Raw genomic sequence first — 26,850 nt, forward strand, 5'->3', positions numbered from 1 at the left:
GACTTGTTTTTACAAAGACTTCAGAGTGTGAAGGATTTTGGCATTCTGTGTGCCTCCTTCAGACAGCATTGCCTCTTAAGAAGCAGTTTGGGTATTTTCCCCTTTATTTATTTATTTTTTATTTATTTTAGAGACCACAAGGGCCATCGAGTCCAACCCCCTGCCAAGCAGGAAACACCATCAGAGCACTCCTGACATATGGTTGTCAAGCCTCTGCTTAAAGACCTCCAAAGAAGGAGACTCCACCACACTCCTTGGCAGCAAATTCCACTGTCAAACAGCTCTTACAGTCAGGAAGTTCTTCCTCATGTTTAGGTGGAATCTTCTTTCTTGTAGTTTGGAACCATTGCTCCGTGTCCGCTTCTTTGGAGCAGCAGAAAACAACCTTTCTCCCTCCTCTATGTGACATCCTTTTATATATTTGAACATGGCTATCATATCACCCCTTAACCTCCTCTTCTCCAGGCTAAACATGCCCAGCTCCCTTAGCCGTTCCACATAAGGCATCGTTTCCAGGCCTTTGACCATTTTGGTTGCTCTCCTCTGGACATGTTCCAGTTTGTCAGTGTCCTTCTTGAACTGTGGTGCCCAGAACTGGACACGGTACTCCAGGTGAGGTGTGACCAGAGCAGAATACAGTGGCACTATTACTTCCATTGATCTAGATGCTATACTCCTATTGATGCAGCCCAGAATTGCATTGGCTTTTTTAGCTAGCGCGTCACACTGTTGGCTCATGTCCAGTTTGTGGTCAACCAAGACTCCTAGATCCTTTTCACATGTACTGCTCCCTTTAGCTGGTAGAGTTAGAATATTGAGGATGCCCCTTCCTTCCTTTTGCAGTTTTCTCCCTCACCATTTACATTCAGAAGTTTTTAATTCTTTCCCTTCATTTGGGCTATTTCACCAAGCTGCTCCACCTGTAAAGCTGAGAGGTTAACCGAGAGCAGAGGCAGGCTCTTCTGCCACCAAATGGAGGAGTCCTCTTTTCTCTGCCACCAAATGGAGGAGTCCTCTTTTTTATGTTGTACTGTTTTAGTGTTGTTAGCCGCCCTGAGCCCGGCTTCGGCTGGGGAGGGCGGGATATAAATAAAATTTATTATTATTATTATTATTATTATTATTATTATTATTATTATTCTCATCTCAGTGTGTCTCTGTCTCCTCTTACTATGGACTTTCATTCCCTTTCATCAGCACAGAAGATGGAAATCACTCCATGTTTCTAACTATCCCATTGGGATACTGTGGCCAAAAGACTGAGGACTCAGCTGTACAGCTACAAACATAACGTTTTGTGTTTTAAGTGCATTGTACAAATTTGACACTAGATGGCAATGGCAAATACAATACAGTGGTACCTCTGGTTACATACTTAATTCGTTCTGGAGGTCTGTTCTTAACCTGAAACTGTTCTTAACCTGAAGCACCACTTTAGCTAATGGGGCCTCCTGCTGCTGCCGTGCCGCCGGAGCACGATTTCTGTTCTCATCCTGAAGCAAAGTTCTTAACTCGAGGTACTATTTCTGGGTTAGCGGAGTCTGTAACCTGAAGTGCATGTAACCTGAAGCGTATGTAATCCAAGGTATCACTGTACAGTATATTTTTCAAAACGTTTTTTTAAAAAGTATTTTCACAGCGTGTTTTTTTTTATATGCTTCTAGATTCTGCCTGATACTGATACATTGGAAAGAGGAGTGTATGGCTCCATTTAATCAATGGATTGGAGATATAACTACACTTGCAACTGGTGAACAGATAGATGTAGATTTTGCATGGACAATTGTAATGATATCAAAATGATGATGATACAAAATATAGTGTGTGTGTGTGTGTGTGTGTGTGTGTGTGTGTGTGATTTATACATTAGATAAGTATACAGTGGTACCTTGGTTTTCGAACATTCTGGAAGACTGTCCAAGTTCCAAAACATTTGAAAACCGAAAACTCAAAATGGAAAACTCACTATGGAAAACTCAATACAGGCACATTTGAAAACTGAAGTATTTACTTCCGGGTTTACAGCTTTCAAGTTCCTAAACATTCGTCAATGGAGAAGTTCAAAAACTGAGATACCACTGTGTATGGAATTGCAATTGCTAGCTTTTACTTCTTTTGTTCAATTAAACTGTTCTTTACAAACAATAAATACAATAAAATAAATATCCCATTGGGAAATGCTTAGCTTAGACTCGTCCTCTGTGAACTCTGCCCTAGCTTCAGCGGAGTGTGTGTGCTGGCTGCCAGCATAGTGCTAGCTGGACTTAAGTCCAAGGCCTCCTGTCCCTTATCTGTGTAGCAATGTGATGTGTCAATCTGTGGCTGTCAATATATTTTATTTTATTTTATTTTATTAAAAGCATAGCTTTAGCTTTTTGGGAGGAATTCAACATTGCGTCATTCTGACCATGCTGGTCATTTCTGCTTGCCAGATGGAAGACGTCACCTCTCCTCCCCTTGTGTTCTGGGGGTTCTTTTGACCCTCCCTCAAAGACCTAATAGGGGGGGGCTGCACAGAGGGGAGGAGAGGGGAGAAAGCCCCATTACACCGGCAGGACTTGTTGCACTGGGTCCCACTGGCACAACTGTTTAGTTGAATCCAGGGCTCTCTATACCAATGGCAGGATTGATTTAATTAAACTATTCCCCATCTTGCTACATTACTGGTGGGCTGGATGAAGAGAGATACATTGGCTCTGCTGGCTTGGGAAGTAGTGATCCCCAACAACATTGCTAAGTAGGTTTTCCCTGTGCTGCCACTGGAAAGCTTCTGAATTATTTGAACTAGACCTTGCCTTATATTTGTGATTTAATGGTGCTGGTAGAGGAACAGGTTGAATTCATCCAGCCATTATAATTTTGGATGAATATTCGTGCTATGAGAGCTATGCACTAGTGTTGTTATTCCAGGAGGATTGCTCTTTCAGAGCTCTGCCATCACTGGCGATCTCCGGCATTGAATGTGTTGGTCTCGTGTGGGGCACCAACGAGAGCTTGGCTGTCTGGCTGGTGTACCGACCACCCAGCACACCTGCAGCCACCCTGTCAGACCTGCTGGAGGTGGTGGCGGGCTGGGCCTTGGAGTTCCCAAACCTACGGGTTTTGGGAGACTTCAACGTCCATGCCGATGCCACTCCCTCCTCACAGGCTCTGGACCTAGTGACTTCCATGGCAACACTAGGGCTCTCCCAGTTTGTTTTGGGCCCCACTCATCAAGCAGGCCACACGCTGGATCTGATCTTTGGGGCTGGCATAGATGTGATCATGCTCCCAGCTGTGGAAGTGCCATGGTCTGATCACTACGCTCTGAAAGCCAAGATTGACTTCCCGCTCCTCCCCGGCTCGGGTGGCGAACCTATTTGGGCTCGTCCGTGAAAACTGATGGATCCTGATAGAGTCCGACATGCCTTGCGGAACCCTGCTCCTCCTGGCGACTCATTAGATGACCTTGTTGAGGACTGGAATAACCGGCTCTTGGCAGCCATCGATGAGATCACACCTAAGCGCCCTCTGCAACCCCGTCGAAACTGGGCCCCTTGGTTTACTGAGGAGCTCCGAAAAATGAAGTGGGATCTCAGACGGCTAGAGCGAGTATGGCGACGGACTCGTGACGGAGCCTCAAGAACATCTTATAGGACGCTTATGAAAGCCTATGAGATGGCTATGAAAGCAGCTAAGAAATCTTACTTTGCAGCTTCCATTGCATCCGCTAGCTCTCGCCCGGCACAACTTTTTAGAATAATTAGGTCAATAACGTCCTTAGGAGGACAACCAAATTTAAGCACAAATTCGACCCACCGCTGTGAGGCATTCGCGAGCTTTTTTGTGGAGAAAGTCCTGTTGCTCCGCCGTGACCTCCCTGCCAATTTAGATACAGTGACTGAACTGGAGGCCCCTCGACTGACTTCAGGTCTAGTGTTGGACCATTTCGATTGGATACTCCCTACTGATGTGGATAGATTCCTCCAAGTTGGTAGGCCCACCACCTGCCTCCTTGATCCGTGCCCGTCTTGGCTGATTAGGGAGTGTCCAGATGTTGCGCGGACCCCCCTGGTTGAAATTATTAATTTGTCCCTTGACACGGGGACATTCCCAGGGGAACTGAAGGAAGCAGTGGTGTGTCCACTCTTAAAGAAAACTTCATCAGATCCCTTAGACCTATCCAATTACCGCCCAGTTTCAAATCTTCCATACCTGGGTAAGGTAATTGAGAGAGCGATTGCTGAACAGCTTGGTAGGTTTCTGGAGGAAACATCGGCATTAGATCCATTTCAGTCCGGTTTCTGTCCTGGTTTTGGGACGGAGACGGCTCTGGTTGCCCTAACAGATGATCTCCGTAGACAGCTGAATCGAGGCGGGTCAGGACTGCTGATCCTTTTAGATTTGTCAGCAGCCTTTGACATGGTTGATCATGATCTTCACCGCCTCGCAGACATGGGGATACAGGGCATAGCCCGTAACTGGTTGTGCTCTTTCATCTCTGGTCGGGGACAGAGGGTGGCACTAGGGAGGAAAATGTCGTTGCACCACTCCTTGGTGTGTGGAGTGCCACAGGGCGCAATTCTCTCCCCGATGCTTTTTAACATCTTTATGCGCCCCCTTGACCAGATTATCTGGAGCTTTGGGCTGGGCTGTCACCAATATGCTGATGACACTCAGCTCTATCTGCTGATGGATGGCCACACCGACTCGGCCCCGAACACACTGACCAGATGCTTGGAAGCTGTGGCTGGATGGTTTCGTGGGAGCCGATTGAAACTAAATCCTTCGAAGACAGAGGTCCTATGGCTAGGTCGGGATGGCATGGGGATGAGGGACCAACTCCCTTCTCTTGCGGGGGCCCAATTAGTGCCATTGCCTTCCGTTAAGAGTTTGGGTGTAATCCTTGACGCCTCCCTTTCCATGGAGGTGCAAGTTACAGCAACAGCCAAGGCGGCATTTTTCCACTTTCGTCGCATCAAGCAGTTGGTCCCTTACCTTTCCCGCCCCGACTTGGCCACAGTGATCCATGCGATGGTCATCTCCAGGCTTGACTACTGTAATTCGCTCTACGCGGGGCTGCCCTTGAAGCTGTCCCAGAAACTCCAGCGGGTGCAGAATGCTGCAGCGAGGCTCCTCACGGGGTCTTTGCCATGGGAGCATATTCACCCAGTGCTTTTCAAGCTGCACTGGCTCCCGGTGGAGTACAAGGTCAGGTTTAAGTTGCTGCTTTTGACCTTTAAAGCCCTTCACGGCCTAGGACCCTCATACCTACGGGACCGCCTCTCCTGGTATGCCCCACGGAGAGCCTCAAGGTCCATAAATACCAACACCCTAGAGGTCCCAGGCCCTAAGGAAGTTGGATTGGCTTCAACCAGAGCCAGGGCCTTTTCATCACTGGCTCCGGCCTGGTGGAACGCTCTGCCTCATGAGACCAGGGCCCTGCAGGATCTGATTTCTTTCCGCAGGGCCTGTAAGACAGAGTTGTTCCGCCTGGCCTTTGGCTTGGAGCCAATTTGATTCCCTCCCTCCCTCTCTTTCTTTTTTCTTTTCCTTCTCCTCCTGCGATGAGGCTACATTTTAATATTTTAATGTTCCATTATTTTAATGTTGTATTTTATTTTTGTTTTTAAGTTGTAATCACTCATCTTGTTTTTATTATTGCTTGTAAGCCGCTCTGAGCCCGGCCTTGGCTGGGGAGGGCGGGGTATGAATAAAAAATTATTATTATTATTATTATTATTATTATTAATGTTCCTGAGATTTACAGGCATATAGTTTATTACCTTGGTGCAAGCAGAGTTGTGCTTTTGTCATCCCAAAGTTGATCCCGTTTTCATGAATTACTTGCAATAATTTGCAACAGTGTATACATGTGTGTTTTATAATTTATTTGAGCATTTGAAATAATGAGATGTGAATAAATCTTTGCATTGTTTTCTTTTTTCTTTGGTGTTCAGGGTTAACTTTTTAAAAAATGTTTTGATTTACTGTTGCCTGCTATTATCCATTTCATTCTTTTACCTTTGTTAGCTAACTTGATTTTCTTTCAGGATGAACTATTCTAATTCACTACGTTGAAATAATGCCAGGTGGCAAAGAAAGTGCTGGTGAAATTGACATATATTATTTTACATCCCTAGAATTGACCACGTGAGGGAGCTCTAAGATAGGCTATCAACAATTTTTGGGTGGCCAAAATGACAAAGCACTTCCTCCCCCACCAAATTTTGCTCTGCATTCTCTGTTGCTTTAACAGATCCAGCAGCAACGGCATTATGTTATTTGCCTTTTTACAGTGGCGTAGCGTGGGGGTGCAGGGGGGGCCGGCCGCACCGGGCGCAACATCTGGGGTTAGGGCAAATCCATGGGTTAGGGGGCGCAAATCCACGGGTTAGGGGGCGCAAATTACTTGCCTTGCCCCGGGTGCTGACAACCCACGCTACGCCACTGCCTTTTTATATAAAGCAAAATAGCAAACAAACTGCTGGTCTGGGAGGCATGGTTTACGGGTTAACTTTGGACTGCGGGGAGAATCACACCCTGACTATGTTCAAGAGCGACTTGGGTTACCACTTCTGTGGTCACGTCCACAGAATGGAAGAGGACAGGATCCCCAAAGATGTGCTTTACAGGGAGCTGGCTTCAGGTACCAGGCACGATTGCAGGCCAACTATGCGCTACAAAGACGTCTGCAAATGTGACATGAAGGCTGGCAACCTGGGAATCTCTTTCAGATGCCTGCAGACAGGCAGCCAAGTTGTGCATCCATAGCAGTGACCACAGGAGGAATGACTGCAGGGAGGAGCACAGAGAGGAGGAACGCCATGGTGCATCTGCAGACCTTCATCTGCCCCACCTGCAACAAAACATGTCTCTCCCATATCGGTCTCCACAGCTACAGCAGGTGCCATCACTCTCTGCTGGACTTGACTGTATCCCCAATGGCACCTGTCCATTGTCTCTCGAGACAGATGCCAGCAGGAACGGCTGAGGAACGGCTACGGGAGCTGGGCATGTTTAGCCTGGAGAAGAGGAGGTTAAGGGGGGATATGATAGCCATGTTCACATATATAAAAGGATGTCACATAGAGGAGGGAGAAAGGTTGTTTTCTGCTGCTCCAGAGAAGCGGACACGGAGCAATGGTTCCAAACTGCAAGAAAGAAGATTCCACCTAAACATTAGGAAGAACTTCCTGACAGTAAGAGCTGTTCGACAGTGGAATTTGCTGCCAAGGAGTGTGGTGGAGTCTCCTTCTTTGGAGGTCTTTAAGCAGAGGCTTGACAACCATATGTCAGGAGTGCTCTGATGGTGTTTTCCTGCTTGGCAGGGGGTTGGACTCGATGGCCCTTGTGGTCTCGTCCAACTCTAGGATTCTAGGATTCTAGGTTTTCCTTTGCCAGGGGAGGGTGAGCTATGGAGGTAGAGAGAGGACTCTGGCAGGCAGGAGAGCGCCTCATGGGTCTCCGTAAGGCTGCTTTCTTCAATCCGGCCCTTTTCAAAGGTTGCTGAACTCCAGCTCCCATCAGCCGCAGCCAATGGTCTGAGATGATGGGAGTTGTAGTCCAAAATTATCTGGTGGCCACCAGCTTAGGAAATTCTGCTGAAGAGGTTCACACTCAATAGCAAAAAGCACAATAACCCCGAAGTGCACCAGTTTGTCAGGTTCCAGTACCAGTTCCCTACCTTAATCTAGTTTTACAGTGGGCTGCTGAAATGATGGAGCCAATTGCAACCTTATGAATGAGCAAAGGGTATAGCAGGAAACCCTTTCCCAAGGTAGTCTGCTGAGCAATCACGCTAGGAAACTTAAGTGAAAGAAGAAGGCTCAAGCCAGGCAACCCACATCTTGAAAGGTTTTTTGTTTCTGAAAATACCAAGCATACCATTTAAGACTGCAAGCTCCTCAGGGGCAAAGGTATGCCTTTTTTGCTTATGAAATTCTGCATCAATATCTGTTGGCATCCATCTGCCTCTAGTGACAATGGAGTCCACATCTGGGGGCAAGATCAAACTGCTGAGGAATCACAGCACCTGCTGTGGCTGAAGAGACTGGCAGCTCCTAACTGCTGCCTCCTATGTTGTTTTTGCTACGTTAGCAGCACTGAAGTGACCACCCCAGGACATAAGCCTAGGCAGTGTGTCTGGAGGTCCTGGGCTGCCCAGACTTCAAGACCCCCCTCTTGGCCTCACTGATGGGGTCCAAAGGAAAGCAGAGCAATATGTCTGGCACCAGCTTAGCTCCAGGAACTGCCGGAAGGAGGTGTACAAGGCGCCATCCAGCTGTCTTAGGGACTCTACTCGAGATTTGCATAGGGTTTACACCCGAGCCTTTTCTTCTGTGTAAGATGTCCTGCAAGACAGTGGACATGGACTTTTCTTCTGGAAGCCTGACCACAAGGCAGTGGAAGTTTAGAATCAGAGTTTCCTTCAACAGTGCTGCAAAGATTATGTGGTTACATCTAAGGGAGACAGTGTATAGAAGTGATGCCACCCTCCCCACCTGTAGGTTTATATAGCAAATGTAAATTAAATTATCATGTAGTATGTGAACAGCAGCTCAGCAACCATATTTTTTATCAACTGGTTCAGACAAAGAAAACGACCCTGCAATTTAGTGGTGAAATATAGCTTCAGCATCCAGCGAACACTTTTGCGTGATCAATGTTATATTTTCCTCTGCGAAAAGCTCAATTTTTTGATAATTGCTTTGACCAAGAGTAAATGATTCTTCCCAATTATAACAATCATTCCTCAGTGGTGCATAAAATCCATCCCCCTCCCCCTTTTTTGCAAGCGATGCCCCCTAAACCACCTGCCAGGACAGATGTGGAATTTGAGATGGCCTGTTTCTAACCAGAAAGCACTCCCATTTCACGTGGGAGTGAAAAATGTAGTTTATATGGCTTCAGGCATGCCAAGGATACAGATTCATTAAAACCAGTGTTATCAATCTCGCCTTAACAGCCCCCGGTCCACGCTGCCCCTCATTCATTTCAGCTAAAATGTGATTGCCTTCATTTTTCTATGCTGCATTCTCTGGCTTCTGCAGCAGTCAGCTCTGCTCACCTCTGAAAGGTATGGACTTAGGGATAGACTTGACCCAAACTGCACATGGCAGCTTGCTTTGAAATTATGAAAGCCAAAGTTGTCCTTCCCTGTATTTGTGGGGGGAGTGGAACAGCTGGCAAAAGCTCTCCAGCCAAGCAGCCAATGAACAGCATTCTTGATTCTTGCCCCCTGCCATACATTTTCACTCCTTCCTCCAGACATTGTGAAAATGAGAATAATTCCTCCCAAAACATGTGAAAATCTTGAGGCCTGGACAAGTTCCCCACCACGTTCTCCTCCGTATGACCCAAGGAGAGCCTGCCTGGCAAAGGATCAGAAGCAGCTCATGGGCCACCAACAAATCATGAAAATCAGTGCTAAAGGGAAACGCAGGATAACTTGACAGTGAAACAAAATGGTCTCTGGCCCAGTATACCTGAAGGAGCATCTCCATCCCCATCATTCAGCCTGGACACTGAGGTCCAGCACTGAGGGCCTTCTGGCGGTTCCCTCATTGCGAGAAGTGAGGTTACAGGGAACCAAGCAGAGGGCATTCTCAGTAGAAGAGGAAGAAGAGTTCGGATTTGATATCCCGCTTTATCACTACCTTAAGGAGTCCTCAAAGCGGCTAACATTCTCCTTTCCCTTCCTCCCCCACAACAAACACTCTGTGAGGTGAGTGAGGCTGAGAGACTTCAGAGAAGTGTGACTGGCCCAAGGTCACCCAGCAGCTGCATGTGGAGGAGCGGAGACGCAAACCCGGTTCCCCAGATTACGAGTCTACCGCTCTTAACCACTACACCACACTGACACTTGCCCTGTGGAACACCCTCCCATCAAATGTCAAGGAAATAAACAACTATCTGACTTTTAGAAGACACCTGAAGGCAGCCCTGTTTAGGGAAGTTTTTAATGTCCACTGTTTTAGTGTATTTTTTATATTCTATTGGGAGCCGCCCAGAGTGGCTGGGGAAACCCAGCTGGATGGGTGGGATGTAAATGATAATAATAAAAATAACTAATAATTTATCTTGCAGGCTACACTGTAGTTGCAGCAACAGATTTCAGAGCCTTACGTTAGTTTCCCTTTCTTTATTTCTGTTCGTTGTTGGCTTAGGGGGTGGGACACAGTATGGACACACATCTTACACACAACACAAGCCACTGGGTAAAGACTCCGACTCGGCTGAAGCGAGAGGCAAGAGACCCCGTCCTCAGCAAGGCAGCAAAACTAGACATTGATCAGAAAAAAACAGGCCTCTGTCTAGCTTACAGGGAGAAAAGGAAGGCAGGAAGGTCTGTCCCTCCAGCACAGGGGGGAGTAAACAAAGGCCTGCCTGCACAAAGGATCCAGCTAACTGAGAAATGCCTTGGCAACCGTTGTGTTCAGCAGCAGTGTGGGACAATTAACAGCAAAGTACGGGGGCAGGGACTTGAAGGGGAGTTCGTGTGACCCAAGTGCAGAGGGTGGGTGCAGGTTTCTACAGTGCCGTGTCTTCCACCCGCGATGAACTGCACCCCCTCACTTCGAACAGCAGCTTTCAGTGTTTTGCGTTGATGATGTCTACGAATTCAGGCTTGAGGGAAGCTCCGCCGACGAGGAAGCCATCCACGTCGTGCTGGGAGGCCAGTTCTTTGCAGGTGGGGCCAGTGACGGAACCTGCAAAGGATTACAATCCCCATTTCTTTTTATTTAAAAAATGCCCAAGGAGGGAGGAGAAACCACACAACAGATAAGGACCAAAAAAACACAATGTCTTTGAGCTACATGGCTTTTCCAAGGCTAATTCTGCAACCCCCTCACAGTGCCTTTTAAAAGCAAAACTACTTTGGGAAAGATAATGTGGAGAGGTGGCAGGAGTCCTTAATTCTATCCAGCTTTTCTGCTATAATAAAATTGCGCGCACACAAACACATATACCCAAGGAGGGCACCTTGGAGCAATGTAGGCAGGTGAAGGGTTAAGCCCCACCTCTTCCCTTTGCTTTTCTGCTCTGAATTGTCTCCTCTCAGAGTAGCCATGCTTTCAAAATTAGGTAGCATGATTTCATGTACTAGCTAGGCTGACCATTGTCTCGAACCACTGCAAACCGTTTATGGAAATTTCGCCACAAGCAGATAGCATATAAATGCTACCCCACCTTGCCTTTTAAGAAAACCCTTCTTCTAACCCGCATCTGCAGCTCCTCACACAACACACTTATCCGCAACTAAATTATGTATTTGCAGATGAACTCTCTTCACGTTTTCTTTTAAGTTTCTATTCCTACCTTAATTATTAGTGTTGGCAGCAGGGTCAATCTGGTCATGAAACCGTGCTATCCTGATCTAAAAACCACACAGAAAGCTTGCTGCTCGCCAACAGCTACATAGGGATGGCAATTTGAGGAGGCGCTTCCATAGGCCTGACCATCCCTCCCAAATTAAAACTGCCATTCTCCACGGCAAGCTGCGAGGAGATGGGCGCAGCTTCTGCGCTTGAATTGCGGTTCCTTTAATTTTAATTGCCAGTGTTTCGTTATTCAATTCAAGGATTGTCCTTGGTAAATCCTTACCAAAACCCTACAAAGGAGCTTAGCTTAAGACATGTTCCATTCTCCAGTACGAACCATCTCTTAGAAAAGGGAAGTGAATTTGGGCAACACTTTCCTCCCTACCAACATCCATATCTGCTGAGGAGCTGAGGTTTTTTAGTTCTTGTGGCCTGAACTGGCCCTACTACAGCTTGTAACAGCTAAGGAACTACAATGAACATGCAAATTAACTTTGTGCCCCTTTGAGATTCTATTTGACAGGCGCACATCTGAAACAGGATGTTTGCTGTGCGATCGATAGGGGGAAAGGGCAAACTCTTGCCACACTTGCTTTGTGAACCAGGGAGGGCTCCGTTTACCTCCGTAGATGATCCGAGTCGACTGTGCAACAGCATCAGAAACGTGACTCTTCAGCCAGCCCCTCAACTTCTCGTGAACCTCCTGAGCCTAACAAAAGGCAAGAATCGTGTTACTCACAGCAAGCTAAAGGCCATCGGCCCAAAGTCTCAGAGAGGGATATTCGCCATCCTCTGATGCCAAGACCACCTCCAAAGGGAAACAAGATTTGGGAACACGGTTCTCGCTAACCACATCCGTACCTGCTGAGGAGTTGCAGTTTTACCAGTCCCAATGGCCCAAACTGGCTCATAGGCAAGAACCACTTTGCTCCAGTCCTTCACGTTATCTGGGGACAAGAGAGGGGGACAGTGAGCATTGGGGGGGGTTGCGGGGGGAGGTAGTCAGGCACAATTTGACCTAATGGGAAGAGCATGCATAGTTGGATGGCAGTTGCGGGGTGGGGTGGGGCGCACAAAGATTAGACACCTCTAAATTTCCCATCAAGTTATGAGCGCAGAACTCCAGAACTGTAGAGTTGGAAGGGGTCCCGAGGGTCATCTAGTCCAACCCCCTGCAATGCACCAATATTCTGCACAGCGTGAGACTCGAACCCACAACCCTGAGATCAAAAGTCTCATGCTCTGCTGACCAAGAGGGATTCGAAATAAAGCTGGAAGCCTCCATGAGCAGAGCAGATTCCCAGCTGGAGACATTCGGCTTCAGTGCATGCGGGGGGGGGGGGGGAGCAGACGAGGCCTGAATGTGCACCCCTGCCCCACCCCCCAAAAAAACCCATGATATGGAGCACATGAGGACAAATGCCTGCAAAGGGCTCAGGTTTTGGAGTAATGTATTCAGAAGCCAAAGTAATGAGAGAAAACCTGGGTCACTTAAAAGTTAGTGCTATCCAGAGCTTTAAGGACGTCTGAGCATACATTTACTGTAAGCAAGTTGTTCTCCATTTTTCTGGTTATTTGGCTCTAACTTTTGCTAAATACAGACAACTGAACAAGCTTTGTTGCATTGCATTCTTCATTAAATTACTGTATTTTTAGCTCCATAGGACGCACTTTCCCCCTTTTAAAAACTAAGGGGAAAAGTCTGTGCATCCTATGGAGCAAATGCGGGGGGGGGGAGAGAGGCAGGCAGGAAAAGCCCCCAAGAGCCGCACACAAGCTTCGTGCGGCTCTTGCGGGCTTTTCCCCAGGAGGGAGAAGGGACCGCCACTCCCCGACCTGTTCTGGGGCTGTGGTCCCAGCCCCGCGGCTAAAGAGGAAGCCAAGACAGCCGCATGATGGATTCCGCTCGCTGTCTTGGCTTCTTTGCTCTTTGGGGCTTGGGGGGGGGGGACCCGGGCTTCCCCTGACAGCCCCAGAAGCTCTGAGAGAAGCAGACAGGCTGCACACAGCCTGTCTGCTGCTCTTTGGGGCTGGGGGTGGAAATAAGATTTTTTTTCTTGATTCCACCCCCCCCAAAAAAAAACTAGGTGTGTCTTGTGGTCCGGTGCGTCCTATAAAGCAAAAAATACGGTACCTTTCCATTGCTTAATAATAATAATAATAATAATAATAATAATAATAATAATATTTTTTTATTTATACCCCGCCCTCCCCAGCCAAGGCCGGGCTCAGAGCGGCTTACAAGCAATAATAAAAACAAGATGAATGATTACAAACTTAAAAACAAAAATAAAACACAACAATTAAAATAATGGAACATTAAAATATTAAAATGTAGCCTCATCGCAGGAGGAGAAGGAAAAGAAGGGGGGAAAAGAGAGGGGGGGAGGGAGGGAATCAAATTGTCTCCAAGCCAAAGGCCAGGCGGAACAACTCTGTCTTACAGGCCCTGCAGAAAGAAATCAGATCCTGCAGGGCCCTGGTCTCATGAGGCAGAGCGTTCCACCAGACCGGAGCCAGAGTTGAAAAGGCCCTGGCTCTGGTCGAAGCCAATCTAACTTCCTTAGGGCCCGGGACCACTAGGGTGTTGTTATTTATGGACCTTGAGGCTCTCCGTGGGGCATACCAGGAGAGGCGGTCCCGTAGGTATTAATTTTATGGTATTACTAAAATAAAATAAAACGGTATTATGAGCTATCAAACCTCAAAAACACACTTTCCCCAAAAGGTTTTGGCCACTAGTGTACATGGCATTTCCTGCCTACTGAATGATCTATTACCAAATGTTTTGCCCCATTATTTCAAACCAAAGCATTTCTCTCCCCTCACCTGAAACCCAAGGAAACTTCTGCACATTCCCCAGTCCCCTCTTACCAGCAATAGCCTTGGTCTGCTCAAATACCACTTTCTCGGTGATGCCAGCCTCTCGCTCGTCCAGTTTTTCCCCAATGCAGGCGATGACGCCCAGACCCTCAGCCAAGGCGTGCGCCACCTTCTGCCCAATCAGCTGAAAAAGGGGGAGGAGGACAGCTTCAGAGTCCCATACAAACTGTACCATCTCCGCACACCTCCTTGCTGCAGGTGATTCATAGCCCAGGGATAGTGGAGGGTAAGAAATCTACTAGATCACCCACCTCGTCGGACTCGCCAAAGACATGCCTCCTCTCAGAGTGTCCCAAAATCACCCAGGTGACGCCAACATCCTTTATCATGGCTGGGCTGAAACAGAAGGAAATAATAATAACAACAACAACAACAACTTTTTTATTTATACCCCGCCCTTCCTGGTTCAAAAACCGGGCTCAGGGCGGCTAACAAATTTAAAACACTTTAAAACACTTAATTATAAAAGCAGCATAAAATACGGTATAAAAACACGAATAACAATAAAATTCAAAAATCAATCAGATAATCGCCAGGGCTATCTGGCTGAATTAGTCCTACTTGGGCCAGCAAGGAGGCCAGGGGAGAATTTGCTGTGGGGTCTCAGAGCGGGTGATCTTCATAAAAGGGGAGGGGGAGGGAAGAGAAGGGAAATAAAAGATCAGGCTGAATTCAAACTAAAGGCCAGGCAGAATAGCTCTGTCTTACAGGCCTGATGGAAGTAGGTTAAATCCTGAAAGGCCCTCCTAGTCTCATGGGACAGAGCATTCCACCAGGTCGGAGCCATCACTAAAAAGGCCCTGGCGGAGGATAGTCTGACTTCCTTAGGGCCCGGGACCTCTAAACTATGGTTATTCATGGACCTTAAGGTCCTCTGCAGGGCAGACCAGGAAAGAAACCACGCCATCTGTTCTGCCACGGGGTGCAAACCAAATCCTTATTTACTTTTTTAAAATTACCCCTCGCTAAAGGAATGCCAGTTCTTTGCGGCCCCCGGCCCCCAGAGTCCCAGCAGACTAACCTGATCTCTCCTGTGAAAGCTCCCTTAGGCACCTTGTAACAATTCTGGGCAGCCACACCGATCTTGGCATCGAGCTTTTGGCGGGCAAAGTCAAGGTAGATGGAGGGGGCACCACAAACGACCTCTGGGGACGAGAAAGCGAAAAGCATCTAGGATGAAGCAGGCACCCTACAGAGTCTCTCGGCTACAGACTGTTCCCACCCCAAGGCCAATTCACTCTTCGGGTGCTGGACACAAGACACTCATGGGTCAACTCTGCTGGGCGTGCCATGAGGTTCAGAGGGTAACCGTGGGTAAATAAACCTTCCCTTCCTTCCGCCACCAATCTCCCCTTCCCCAGTGTTAGAATCTCAGATACAGTGGTACCTTGGGTTAAGTACTTAATTCGTTCTGGAGGTCCGTCCTTAACCTGAAGCACCACTTTAGCTAATGGGGCCTCCTGCTGCCGCCGCACCACCAGAGCACTATTTCTGTTCTCACCCCGAAGCAAAGTTCTTAACCTGAGGTACTATTTCTGGGTTAGCAGTCTGTTACCTGAAGCATATGTAACCTGAAGCGTATGTAATCCGAGGTACCACTGTATACAGTCATAACTCGGGTTGAATGTGCTTCAGGTTGAGCGCTTTCGGGTTGCTGTGGAGCAACGTCATTTTCAGCGTCTGCGCATGCGGCGAAACCCGGAAGTAATGGAGCGCATTACTTCTGGGTTTCGACGCTCACGCATACACTCAAAATGACATCACACGCATTCGCGGAAGCGGCAAAATGCGACCCGTGCACACGCGCCTTACATTCTATTCAGGATGTGAACAGGGCTCCGGAACGGATCCCGTTCACATCCTGAGGTACCACTGTAAGCTAGCAGCAAATGGTTCCTTAAAACCAAGGCTCGCAGTTGCCAAAACGGAATGTCTACTCTAGTTGATATTTTGGGGGCAAGACAACTCTAAAGTCTTGTTTTTCAAAGGATGGACTGACTGCAATTGATTCTCTGTTAAACGTCTGGATAGTTCAGATGACAATTGTGAGCTAGGTTAAGAACGTAAAAGAAGAAGAGTCACTTGATCGAGGACAGTCTTTATGTATATAAGCCTATTCCGACCTCTTTTTCTTAATTGTGACTGCTCCTGCTCAGGCTGCACAGGAAAAGCAAATTGGCTCGAGAAATTCATTCTGTGCAGATAAAATATAACTGATACCACCACTACAGGAATGGGGTATAAGTGTGTGGAAGCAGTCCAGATCCAAGGATCCCCAGGCACGCGCCACCAGATGGTGGAGGTGTCAGGCATCATCCTGGCACCCAGACATCTTCACTTGGTGGCAGCAAGTGGTTTAAAGTCAGATACAAAATGTGCCTGGTTAATTTCAAACCAGGGTGGATAAAATAAATGGTTTTTTTAAAAAATAAAAATTGTATTTTCAAAAAATTTAAATCGGATTTTTAAAATAAAATGCTTTTGGAGAAAAAAAAATACTTCTAAAGATAGTTTTCAATTTAAGTTACATTATAGTTCAAAAGCTATTCATCAGGAAATAAGGATTTGTTTTAAGTTTTTCATGTGTGCTAAAACTCAGTCTGTGTGTGTTTTTTAAAGTGTTTAACCACATCAGTTAACAAAAAATGGATACATATGCTATAATGTTATTGTTTTAGTTAAACAAATTGTTTAAATTGTTATTAAGGAAATGATTGTTTTTCTCCTTCCAATAAAGCACAGCAGAAAAGTTGTCCAAATATAAACAGTTAGCTGATTAAACCTCACAATAATCTCACAATTATCTGTCTGTGTATTTCTAATAGTATAACCAAATCAGTAATTTTTGATATAACTGTAAAAAACTACTCTGAAAATTTATTATTCCAAAAAATGAAATGTTCATCTGGTTGTAAATATTAAGATTATACCAGCAAGAATGAGCCTTGTTGCCTAAATGGTGATTTAAATCAATTTGGTTTAAATCAAATCCGCCCTGTTTCAAACACTGTGGCCCTCTCTCTTGATGGCGCCACAGCACTATGCACAATCCCCACAGCACACTGATGGCCATTATTAAGTGTGCTGCTTGCACATCTCACATGCAGCCTGACTTCCCCCTTTCATGATCAATTGTGAATGCACCTCAGAATTCAGCACTCCAAGAGTTAACAGGGAGAACACAATCAAAAGTGATTTTATCCTCTCAAAGGGACTTTATCATACCTGGTAGCATTTGAACAATAGTCTAATTTGGAGGGTTAAAGCTATCAGTTCTAAAAGCAGACCTGAAAACACACTAGAGTGTAGGACAATTGGCCTGTGGAAAATGGGGGGTGGGGGGAGAGAGAAAGAATTTGGCTGAAATGAGGGGGAGATTTGGCTGAAGGCGTTAAGGTGGTACCTGAAGGAAAATGAATGTGACAAGGGCAAATTGTTTTTAAAAAGAGATGGGGAAATTGGAATGGCATTTGCATAGTGATTTTGTGGAGCCTGGGGAAAGGTTTAATGTGAGAATCAGAATAGGCAATTGGAAGACTTGGGTGGAGGGCACTGCTGGAGAAGTAAAAGTTCCATGGGGGGGTTGCGTTTGGGGGGTGAGGAAACTAAAGAGAAAACAAGTGCACAGCATGGGGAAGAAAGAGCATAGGTTTCCCTAGAACTGGGACGTGGGTGGTGCTGTGGGTTAAACCACAGAGGCTACGACTTGCCGATCAGAAGGTCAGTGGTTCGAATCCCCGTGACAGGGTGAGCTCCCATTGCTCGGTCCCGGCTCCTGCCCACCTAGCAGTTCGAAAGCACGTCAAAGTGCAAGTAGATAAATAGGTACCGCTCTGGCGGGAAGGTAAACGGCGTTTCCGTGCACTGCTCTGGCTCGCCAGAAGCGGCTTAGTCATGCTGGCCACATGACCCGGAAGCTGTATGCCGGCTCCCTCGGCCAATAAAGCGAGATGAGTGCTGCAACCCCAGAGTCGGCTACGACAGGACCTAATGGTCAGGGGTCCCTTTACCTTTACCTTCCCTAGAAATGGGGACCTGGTTGGGTTTCAGAGCAGAAGACAGGTAAGGGTTCTGGCAGCTGATGGGAAGGAGTGAGGAGTTTCTGTGTGGGGAAAACAGGATCTTTTTGGAAATCAAAAAGTTGGGCTTAAAATTGACAAAGGCAATGGCTACAAATCCTGTCTTCCTGATAGTGACTGGGTGTTAGGGTGCCAACCAGGAAGAGATTGTCCTAAATTTGCTAAGTGGTTTCTAAAAATGCATCTTCATGGCAGATGGAGGAAAGGAGATGAACGTATTTTGGGGGGTTTTCTGGAAGGAGCCTTAGATCATTGAAACTACTAGATTAGTAAGGGGGGAGAAGAAAGGAAGGAGTGGCATTTTTGGCAATTTTCCTCTTTGCTTAATACTTACATGCTCTTTTGTTTATCTTTAAATTTACAAACTGGAAGAGAGGATGTCAAAGACTTTCAGCAATGAAATTTCGCCTCACTTAAACATGGCTGGCCTGAGTGACAATAGAACTTTCCTTCTCAGATGCAGGCCAAATCTTATACCAAAAGCTGAATCTTAGAGGTGCTGTACACAAGAATACAGCCTGGCCTACTTTTGTAAGATTGAAAAGTGACAAAGGATATATTTGTAACCCAACCCAAATCTTTGGGATACTGCTGAAAAAGCCCAAGTAATAAAAGAGCTGCTTTGGTAAGTTTTTCAGTGAGGTTAAATGCATCTACTCCCTCCAAATAGTTTTCACTGAGAAAATGGAAATCTACACTAAATCTTAGGTCTCAGTCTAAAAAGTTACCTTCAGCAAGGTTAACCAGCAAACAGATTGGCTGTCATTTCCCATTATAGATTTATTTATTTTTTATTAAAAAAAACCTCACCCTATCCTATTGACCAGGGTTGAAGAACCAGTATTCCTCCGAATGTTGGACTTTAAATCCCAGTGTTCCTGACCAGTGACCGTGATCCCAATTTTCGGAGGGTCACAGGGAAGCAGATGTGCCAGCCACATCTGGGTTCAAGGCTGTACAAATAGCATCCTTCTTGGGTGTGGCACATTCCTTCTTGCTCTGCAGTGCCAGCTCTAATCCTGAAACAATTTCTGCCTGAGGGTCAAGAGCATGGGTAGGCAAACTAGGACCCAGGGACCAGATCCGGCCCAATCGCCTTCCAAATCCAGCCTGCGGACGGTCCGTGAATCAGCGTGTTTTTACAGGAGTAGAATGTGTCCTTTTATTTAAAATGCATCTCTGGGTTATTTGTGGAGCATAGGAATAATTATTTTTTCAAAATATAGTTCGGGCCCCACAAGGTCTGAGGGACAGTGGGCAGGCCCCCTGCTAAAAAAGTTTGCTGACCCCTGATCAAGAGAAATTTGAGCCTTATAATTTGTTTTGTCAGGCTGCAGGCAGAGCTCAGGGGTAGAAAAAGATCTTAATGGGGTGGGAAAAGCCCCTTTTCTGCACGGGATCCTGGGTAGCTACTACCTGGTCAAAACATGTAGAAAAATAGGACTAGACAGACAAGTAGCCTGACTCAGGACAAAGCAGTCTCATATGTTCATAGATATATAAGAGGTTATAAAGATGGACGGAAACCTAATAAGTGTGTGGGGTGGAGCTGTGGGCGCTACAAAGGTCAGAAACTTGAAAGCTGACTCCATGGGGTAAAGGGCAAACCTATTCCCTATAACCAATAATCTTAAGAACTGCTACACTATTTATTGAGAAAGAGGGCTTTTGGAGTGCGGGCAGCCTAGCAACATAATCCTGGATGTTTTTACAAGCTGTTCTGCGGCAGGAAGCCTTGCTTAGACAGTTGGCATATAACAGGTAAGAGAAAGCAACAACCGGATAGCTCAGTTTGTTGGAGCATGACGCTGATAACACCAAGGTTGCAGGTTTGATCCCCGTGTGGGGCAGCTGCATATTCCTGCATTGCAGGGGGTTGGACTAGATGATCCTCAGGGTCCCATCCAACTCTACAATTCCACAATGCAGTCTGCATGGGGGACACTGCAGTGGCATCTCCAACAGAGGGAGGTAAGAAGAGGAGGAGGAGTTTGGATTTGATATCCCGCCTTTTCACTCCCTTTAAGGAGTCTCAAAGCGGCTCACATTCTCCTTTCCCTTCCTCCCCCACAACAAACACTCTGTGAGGTGAGTGGGGCTGAGAGACTTTAGAGAAGTGTAACTGGCCCAAGGTCACCCAGCAGCTGCATGTGGAGGAGCGGAGACTCGAACCCGGTTCCCCAGATTACGAGACTACCGCTCTTAACCACTGCACCACACTGGCTCTCAGATCTGCTCAAATCCTGAGGAGGGCATATAATATAGAGGAGACAGAATATCTGGGGCAACTGAGTAGATCCACCCCTCCCCATATAGTTCATCTGGAGGCCCATTTCCTGACCTTTAGCAAGCTGCAGGGATAAAGTTTCCCAACTCCAAGTACAGTAGCTGGTATTTTTAGGCAGCTGCGCCGCCACCTATATTTAGGAACCCTCTCCTCCAGACCCTTTGACATTTCTTCAGGATACCCCCACCTTGCCCTTTTCTAACCCGAGAGGGACAGCGAAAAGGATCTGCCAGCCAAATTTTGGTCCAGGCGCCCCCTATGCCCCCATCGCTGGTGAGGAAGGAGTCCATGCTGCAGGCAGAGTCTCCCGCTGGCAAAACCATGCCAACCAAAAGCAAGAGAGGCAGATGGGGCTAGCTAGCCTCACTGCCTGAGAACTGGGCATCGTGCCAGCCCCGTTCAGACAAAGAATTCTGCAGCAGACCAGGCCTCAACTGCATCCCTTTTCCCTCTCGCTACATGGCCCTTGTGGGACGCAGGTGGCGCTGTGGGTTAAAGCCTCAGCGCCTAGGACTTGCCGATCGAAAGGTCGGCGGTTCGAATCCCTGTGGCGGGGTGCGCTCCCGCTGCTTGGTCCCAGCGCCTGCCAACCTAGCAGTTCGAAAGCACCTCCGGGTGCAAGTAGATAAATAGGGACCGCTTACCAGCGGGAAGGTAAACGGCGTTTCCGTGTGCGGCTCTGGCTCGCCAGAGCCGCGATGTCACGCTGGCCACGTGACCCGGAAGTGTCTCCGGACAGCGCTGGCCCCTGGCCTCTTGAGTGAGATGGGCGCACAACCCCAGAGTCTGTCAAGACTGGCCCGTACGGGCAGGGGTACCTTTACCTTTACCTGGCCCTTGCGAAGACTGGTCAGATTATTTCCCGGCTTCTCATCCACTGCAAGCCACCCAGTTAAATGTAGGGTGGGTGGTCATGAGCACAGCACCCAAAGCACTCTGTGCCACATGACCAGCAGGCAGGCTCTCCCTGAACACATGGATTTCCATAGACTAGGCTGAGCTATGACTAATAGTGGGCCTAGTCACCCTTTTACAATAGACTGTAGGGAGAGAGGAAGCTCCTTCAAGGATATTCTAAGATTTTTAACCTTTCATTTTTCTCAAAAGGAGGTCATTAAGAGAAGGCAAAAATGTGCAGGCCGTGCTCTTTACACAACTGCTCTGCAAGGAGTAAATCTGCTCCTCTCACAATTATCAGTACAAAATCACCAGCACTTGACCCGTTTACTAGTAATATAAAATCTACTTGTATTTTAATCCTCTTTGCATTGAAACAATTAACTTCGCTCTAAGCTTGTGCTTAGGCCTGGGCTGTTCTATGCTGCCTCCCTGGAAAACCCATCCAGGACTCCATTAATTTCAACCGCTCTACTCTGAATAAACTTAAGTTGAACAGCACCCTCGGAACTGCCCGCCACAGTATTTCTTCGGCCTTTTGAAGCTGCCAACACGTTCCGCCCGAGGATTTTTATTTATTTCTTTTAAAGTACAATAATGCAGTATTTCCCGGCGAGGAAATAATGTAGCAAGAAAAGCCTATTTTCTCTGCCTGACCGGAAAGCTGTTAAACAGAGAAGCAGTAAAAAAGAAAGTATGTAGCAAGTTTCCTTTCCGGGGCGCAGAGGCTTCTTAGGCTCCCTTCCTCCTGGCAGAGAAGGAGAGAGAGACAAGGAAAGCAGCTTGCCTGCCGGGAGAGGCGGCCCTGGAGTACGTGCGGGCGAGCACGCGGCGGGGGCGAGGGAGGGACCCAGGCATCCGGGCGCCACCCCCGCCCTTGCCCGAGACCCTAGGAAAGGCACCGCTGCAGCCAGGAAGGGGGTGGATGGAGCGGGCCAGGAAAACAGGCCGGCCTCCTTCACCGGCTCCCCTTTCTCATGCTCATCCCATTAGAGGCCGCTGCGGAGAAGCCTTAAGCGCGTTAATCGCCGACTCCTGGAGCTGGAAGGGACCCCGCGGGGTCATCCAGACCAACCCCCGGCAACTGCAGGCACCTCGACATTGTTTCTCCCCCTGCGCGAGTTCATCGGCGTGTATTATCCTTCGCGCTCCCCTATGGCGAAGGGGGCGCAAGAGAGGAGACGGGCAGGGCTCGGCGGGGCGTGCGCCCCCGGCCGGTCCCCGATCCTAAACGTGGCAACCCGTGGCCCCGCTTGCCTCCTCCCAGCACCTCCGGGGAGCCTGCAGACCCGGGCGCGGGGGCTTCCCCTCCCCTAAGGCTAAGCGCGCGCACGATCGCGCCCCTTAGGGGCTTCCCCTTCCCCCCCCCCACCTGGGCACCCCCGGCTCACCGGTGTCTGCGGGGACCTTGGCGCCATTGAGAGTCTGGATGAGCTCCCCGAGGCTCTTCTTGTCGCCATTCATCTTCCAGTTCCCGCCGACGAAGAATTTCCTGGGCGACATGATGACGGTGGTGTTTGGTGCCCCGGGGCCGCCCGCCTAGCTGGATGCGAAGGAGAACTGCGAAGGTCAGAGCGCGCAGCGGCGGCGCAGCCGTTTCCCCGGCCTCTTTATAGGGGCGCGAGGGGGACACGCCCCCTGGCCCGGTGACGTCACGCAGGCCCCGCCTCCCCCTTTGATGTTCCGAAAGAACCCGCGAGCGAGCGCGGAGCGGAAAGGGAGAGTGGGGCGCGTGCGCGCTGGCTGGCTGGCATTTCTTTGCCGGCGGTGATGTAAGAAGCAGAGAGACTTATCAAATGTGCTTCACGTTTCTAAAAGTGCATCTGTAATCAGGGGTGCCAAACTGAATAAAGTATGAAAGGACGGGGGTGCAGGGAAGACTTGCCAAACACAACAGCATTTGAATGGCAATGCCCATTAACTTGGATCCCTGACCATTAGGTCCAGTCGTGGCTGGCTCTGGGGTTGCGGCGCTCATCTCGCTTTACTGGCCGAGGGAGCTGGCGTGCAGCTTCTAGGTCATGTGGCCAGCATGACGAAGGATTTACCTTCCCGCTGGAGTGGTACCTATTTATCTACTTGCACTTTGACATGCTTTCGAACTGCTAGGTTGGCAGGAGCAGGGACCGAGCAACGGGAGCTCACCCCGTCGCGGGGATTTGAACCGCTGACCTTCTGGTCAGCAAGTCCTAGGGCTCTGTGGTTTAGACCACAGCACCACCCACATCCCTCCATTAACTTGAGGGGGAAGCAATGGGTGTAGCCAGAATTTTTGTTAGGAGGGCAGGCTTTATGTTGGAGGGGAAGAACTGCAGTTAAGTATTTTTATTGATGGGGGGCAGCTGCCCTTCCCTGCCCCCCTTGGCTACACCCATGGAGGGCAGTCCCCTCAAATATTTTATTGGGGAGGGGGGATGAAGAGACCTCAGGTCCTAGAGTTGGCTCCTATGTCTCTAATATTTACAATGAAACCACATCTCCATGAACGATTGCCAGAAGTTGCAGTAGGCACCCATCAGTCTCAAGAAACAATGGAGTGTGCCTCCGAGGGTGAAGTCAAACCGTTGGAGAATCACAGCGTCTGCTGTGGCTGCAAAGAGCCATAACTCGTAACTGCTGCCTCCTGCATTGCTTTTGCTGTGTTAACGGCACCAAAGTGACCTTCCTGGGACACAAGCCTGGGCAGTGTGGATGGAGGTCCTGGGGACCAGCCTCACTGATGGGGTCCAAAGGGAAGTCAAGCAATACTCTGCTCTGGATTTGTGTAGGGTTTACTCCTTAGCCATTTCTCCTCCCAAATATATCTCACAAGGCACACAATGTTTAGGACCAGAGTTTTCCTTCTAGGTGGACTACATTCCCAGGTAGACGAACCCCACTTGACCATTAGTTCCCTTTACAATATGTGCAGAAACTGCCTTCTTGACCATTGGACCCTCTTATTGGTCTGGTCTGCTTAATCTTCCAGTCTGTCTTTGCATGCAGAATAAGCCGCTAATGCACGTAAGGTTTGAGACCCATCAGTTCCCCTCACCTGGTTTAGCCAGCCATTCTAAGGTGTGACCACTGTCACATGCTGACACCGTCTAGGAGCCACAGGTGGGAGCTGAATGCAGGGATGCGCTGGGTTAAAAGTAAGTTAGCTGTAGCTGATCTGAATTATGTTTGGAATGGTGGCAGTAGCTCATTGGTAAAAAATACATGCTTTCCTTGTTTAAATGTAATTTCCCAGGTCCAAATCCCAGGTAGGCCTAAGAAAGATCTCAGTCTCTCTCTGTGTCTCTCTCCCAGCAGAGCTGTTATCAGTCAGTGGGCATTACTCAGCCAGGTGTACCAACAGTCTGACTTCACAGGTAAGGTGTGGTCCTCTGGAAAGGAGCCAGGATGGACCAGGAGTTGTGTAATTCTGCAGAATACCTACCTCCCCCTGCTTCTCTTTTAGTTTAGCAAAACATTTTCTTTTTCTAAGCAACTCTGCAAGCCACATGTGTAATTGAAATGCGCAGGCGAGTTCTGTTACTTGTTTAAAATATGCACTTACAGCAGCCTACGAAATTCGGAGCTGCATGGATTGGTAAATTAGTGAGGGTTTATTTGAACCTGTTCACCTTTGCCAACTAGCAGCCAACACCCCTTTTCCTCAACCCCAGCTTTCTGTAATTTGCCCCTTCTTCTGTACTGCTAAGATAATGCCCAGCAGCACAATGTGTTGTTGTTTTTTTTAATATTTTATTTAGGATTTTCTTGTTTTACAGAAGTGTAATGCCTCGTTGTTGTTTTTCCCCATGTAACATTTTTACAAATCCGTTTCATTTGTTGAGGCATTAGGGGGAGAAGGAAAAAAAAAAGGAAAAAGAAAGGGGGTAGAGGGAGGGAAGATGCATGTGGGTGGGGTCAAGTGGTGGTGTTTCTATTATGCTTAATGTATGTAGAATTTGGTGTCAGCATGCTTCTGTTGTTCACTTGTGTTTCTTTGGTGGTGAGAGAGGTTGGGGTTGGCCCGGGTGTGATTGTTTGATTGTGATTGGCTGTGGTGATCTTTGTTTTCGTGTGTGAGTGGGGTGGGTGGGTGTTTTGGATCAGGTTAGCCATATTGATTTGTATGCTGTTGGTGGATTATTGTCATTGTCCTGTTGGGCTGTGTATGTGATAAAGGGGAGCCATACCACCTCCACAGGCACATACCTCCACATGTGGTGGGAGTGTCCCAAAATCCAACTATTCTGGGCAACAGCCATACGAGAAATATGTAAAATAACTAAACAAGTATTAGATATCACCCCAGAATTGGCCCTACTAAACATCTTCCAAGACAACAACGCCCATTTACACCACAAAGAACTCATAACCCACCTACTTTCAGCAGCCAGAAACACCATAACCAGACACTGGAGAGACCTGTCAGGAGTAAGCATGGACCAATGGTACCAAATAGTATGGGAAACAGCCCTACTGGAAAAATTAACTAATAAACTGAAACTGACACGGGGACAAACAGAAGAAGACACAATGTGTTGTTTTAATGTCTTACATAAAACAGCGGCTTCTAGAAGGCTCTCTTCCCGTGTGTAGCAGTTTGTGGAACAGGGCCCAGGACATCATCTATTTCATATTTTGATCTCAGCCCAGGGCAGCCTTGCAAAAGAAAAACCTGGAATAAAAAGAGCAGCTTTCACCCACCTGCTCAACCTGTGGAACACAATAAAGACCCACTTGCCCTGTGTAGAGTCATGAAAACATTCCATACAGCCTGCAATTCTAGCTACACAATTTCCACAAGGAAAACTTTTCCACATCAGATCAGCACTCTCCCCAAATATCCGCATCTCCAACATAAACATGGGGAAATGCTTGGTGCTGCATAATAGAGCCTGTTCTACCAATGAGTTGGCAGATACCTTGACATTTAGAAAGGGATTCAGGTTTCAGAGTTAAAGTAGTTTGGTGATCAGCCCACACTATTTCTCTGTAAGTCTGAGTAGCTTTAGAAGCATAGTAAAGCAGGTCAGTTGCGGGAGAGCACATTTCTAGGGCTTAGGTCTGTGAACATCTGACTGAATGCATTCGCAAAGCCTGCTGAAACCTCAGAAGGGATCTGACTGCATGGATTTCCAGTGACTGGAAAGTGTTCCCATTCCTGCATAGTTCTCCACCCCTAGTTTTGCAGGGCCGAGGCAGAAGAGATGGTGCAGAACAGCATAGAAGTTGGGGAAACTAAAAAGAATGGAAGAAATGTGCTGTGTTTGCATAACTGCAGCTTTTTCTGGAATTGAGTTTCTATTGCATTGGTGCAGAATTTCATTTAGCAGAGTACAAACATTTAGAAAATTCATGTGGCATTAGCTCCTGCATTTATCTGCTCTATAGGGAGAAATCTATTTTGTTTTATGCATGGGGTCTA

General features: G+C 47.7%; 1 protein-coding gene across 1 annotated transcript; it reads right to left on the reverse strand.

Annotated features, from left to right (window-relative positions):
• Positions 1 to 10,108: 10,108 nt before the first annotated feature.
• TPI1 (triosephosphate isomerase 1) lies at positions 10,109 to 23,094 on the reverse strand. Its single transcript, XM_083719860.1, has 7 exons — positions 22,841 to 23,094; positions 15,208 to 15,331; positions 14,438 to 14,522; positions 14,178 to 14,310; positions 12,165 to 12,250; positions 11,925 to 12,012; positions 10,109 to 10,691 (listed from the first exon to the last, which is right to left on the reverse strand). The coding sequence occupies exons 1-7, from the start codon at positions 22,950 to 22,952 to the stop codon at positions 10,573 to 10,575; spliced, it is 747 nt and encodes a 248-aa protein (XP_083575986.1). The 5' UTR covers positions 22,953 to 23,094; the 3' UTR covers positions 10,109 to 10,572.
• Positions 23,095 to 26,850: the final 3,756 nt, after the last annotated feature.

This window comes from Podarcis gaigeae (assembly GCF_964106915.1).
Source record: "Podarcis gaigeae genome assembly, chromosome: 17".
Lineage (NCBI taxonomy): Eukaryota > Metazoa > Chordata > Lepidosauria > Squamata > Lacertidae > Podarcis > Podarcis gaigeae.

Coding starts and splice junctions, on each gene's coding strand:
- TPI1 (XM_083719860.1), bottom strand. CDS start 22,952: ATGTCGCCCAGGAAATTCTTCGTCGGCGGGAACTGGAAGATGAATGGC. Junction 15,332..22,840: donor CAAGGTCCCCGCAGACACCG/GTGAGCCGGGGG, acceptor TCTCGTCCCCAG/AGGTCGTTTGTGGTGCCCCC. Junction 14,523..15,207: donor GCTTTCACAGGAGAGATCAG/GTTAGTCTGCTG, acceptor CTTCTGTTTCAG/CCCAGCCATGATAAAGGATG.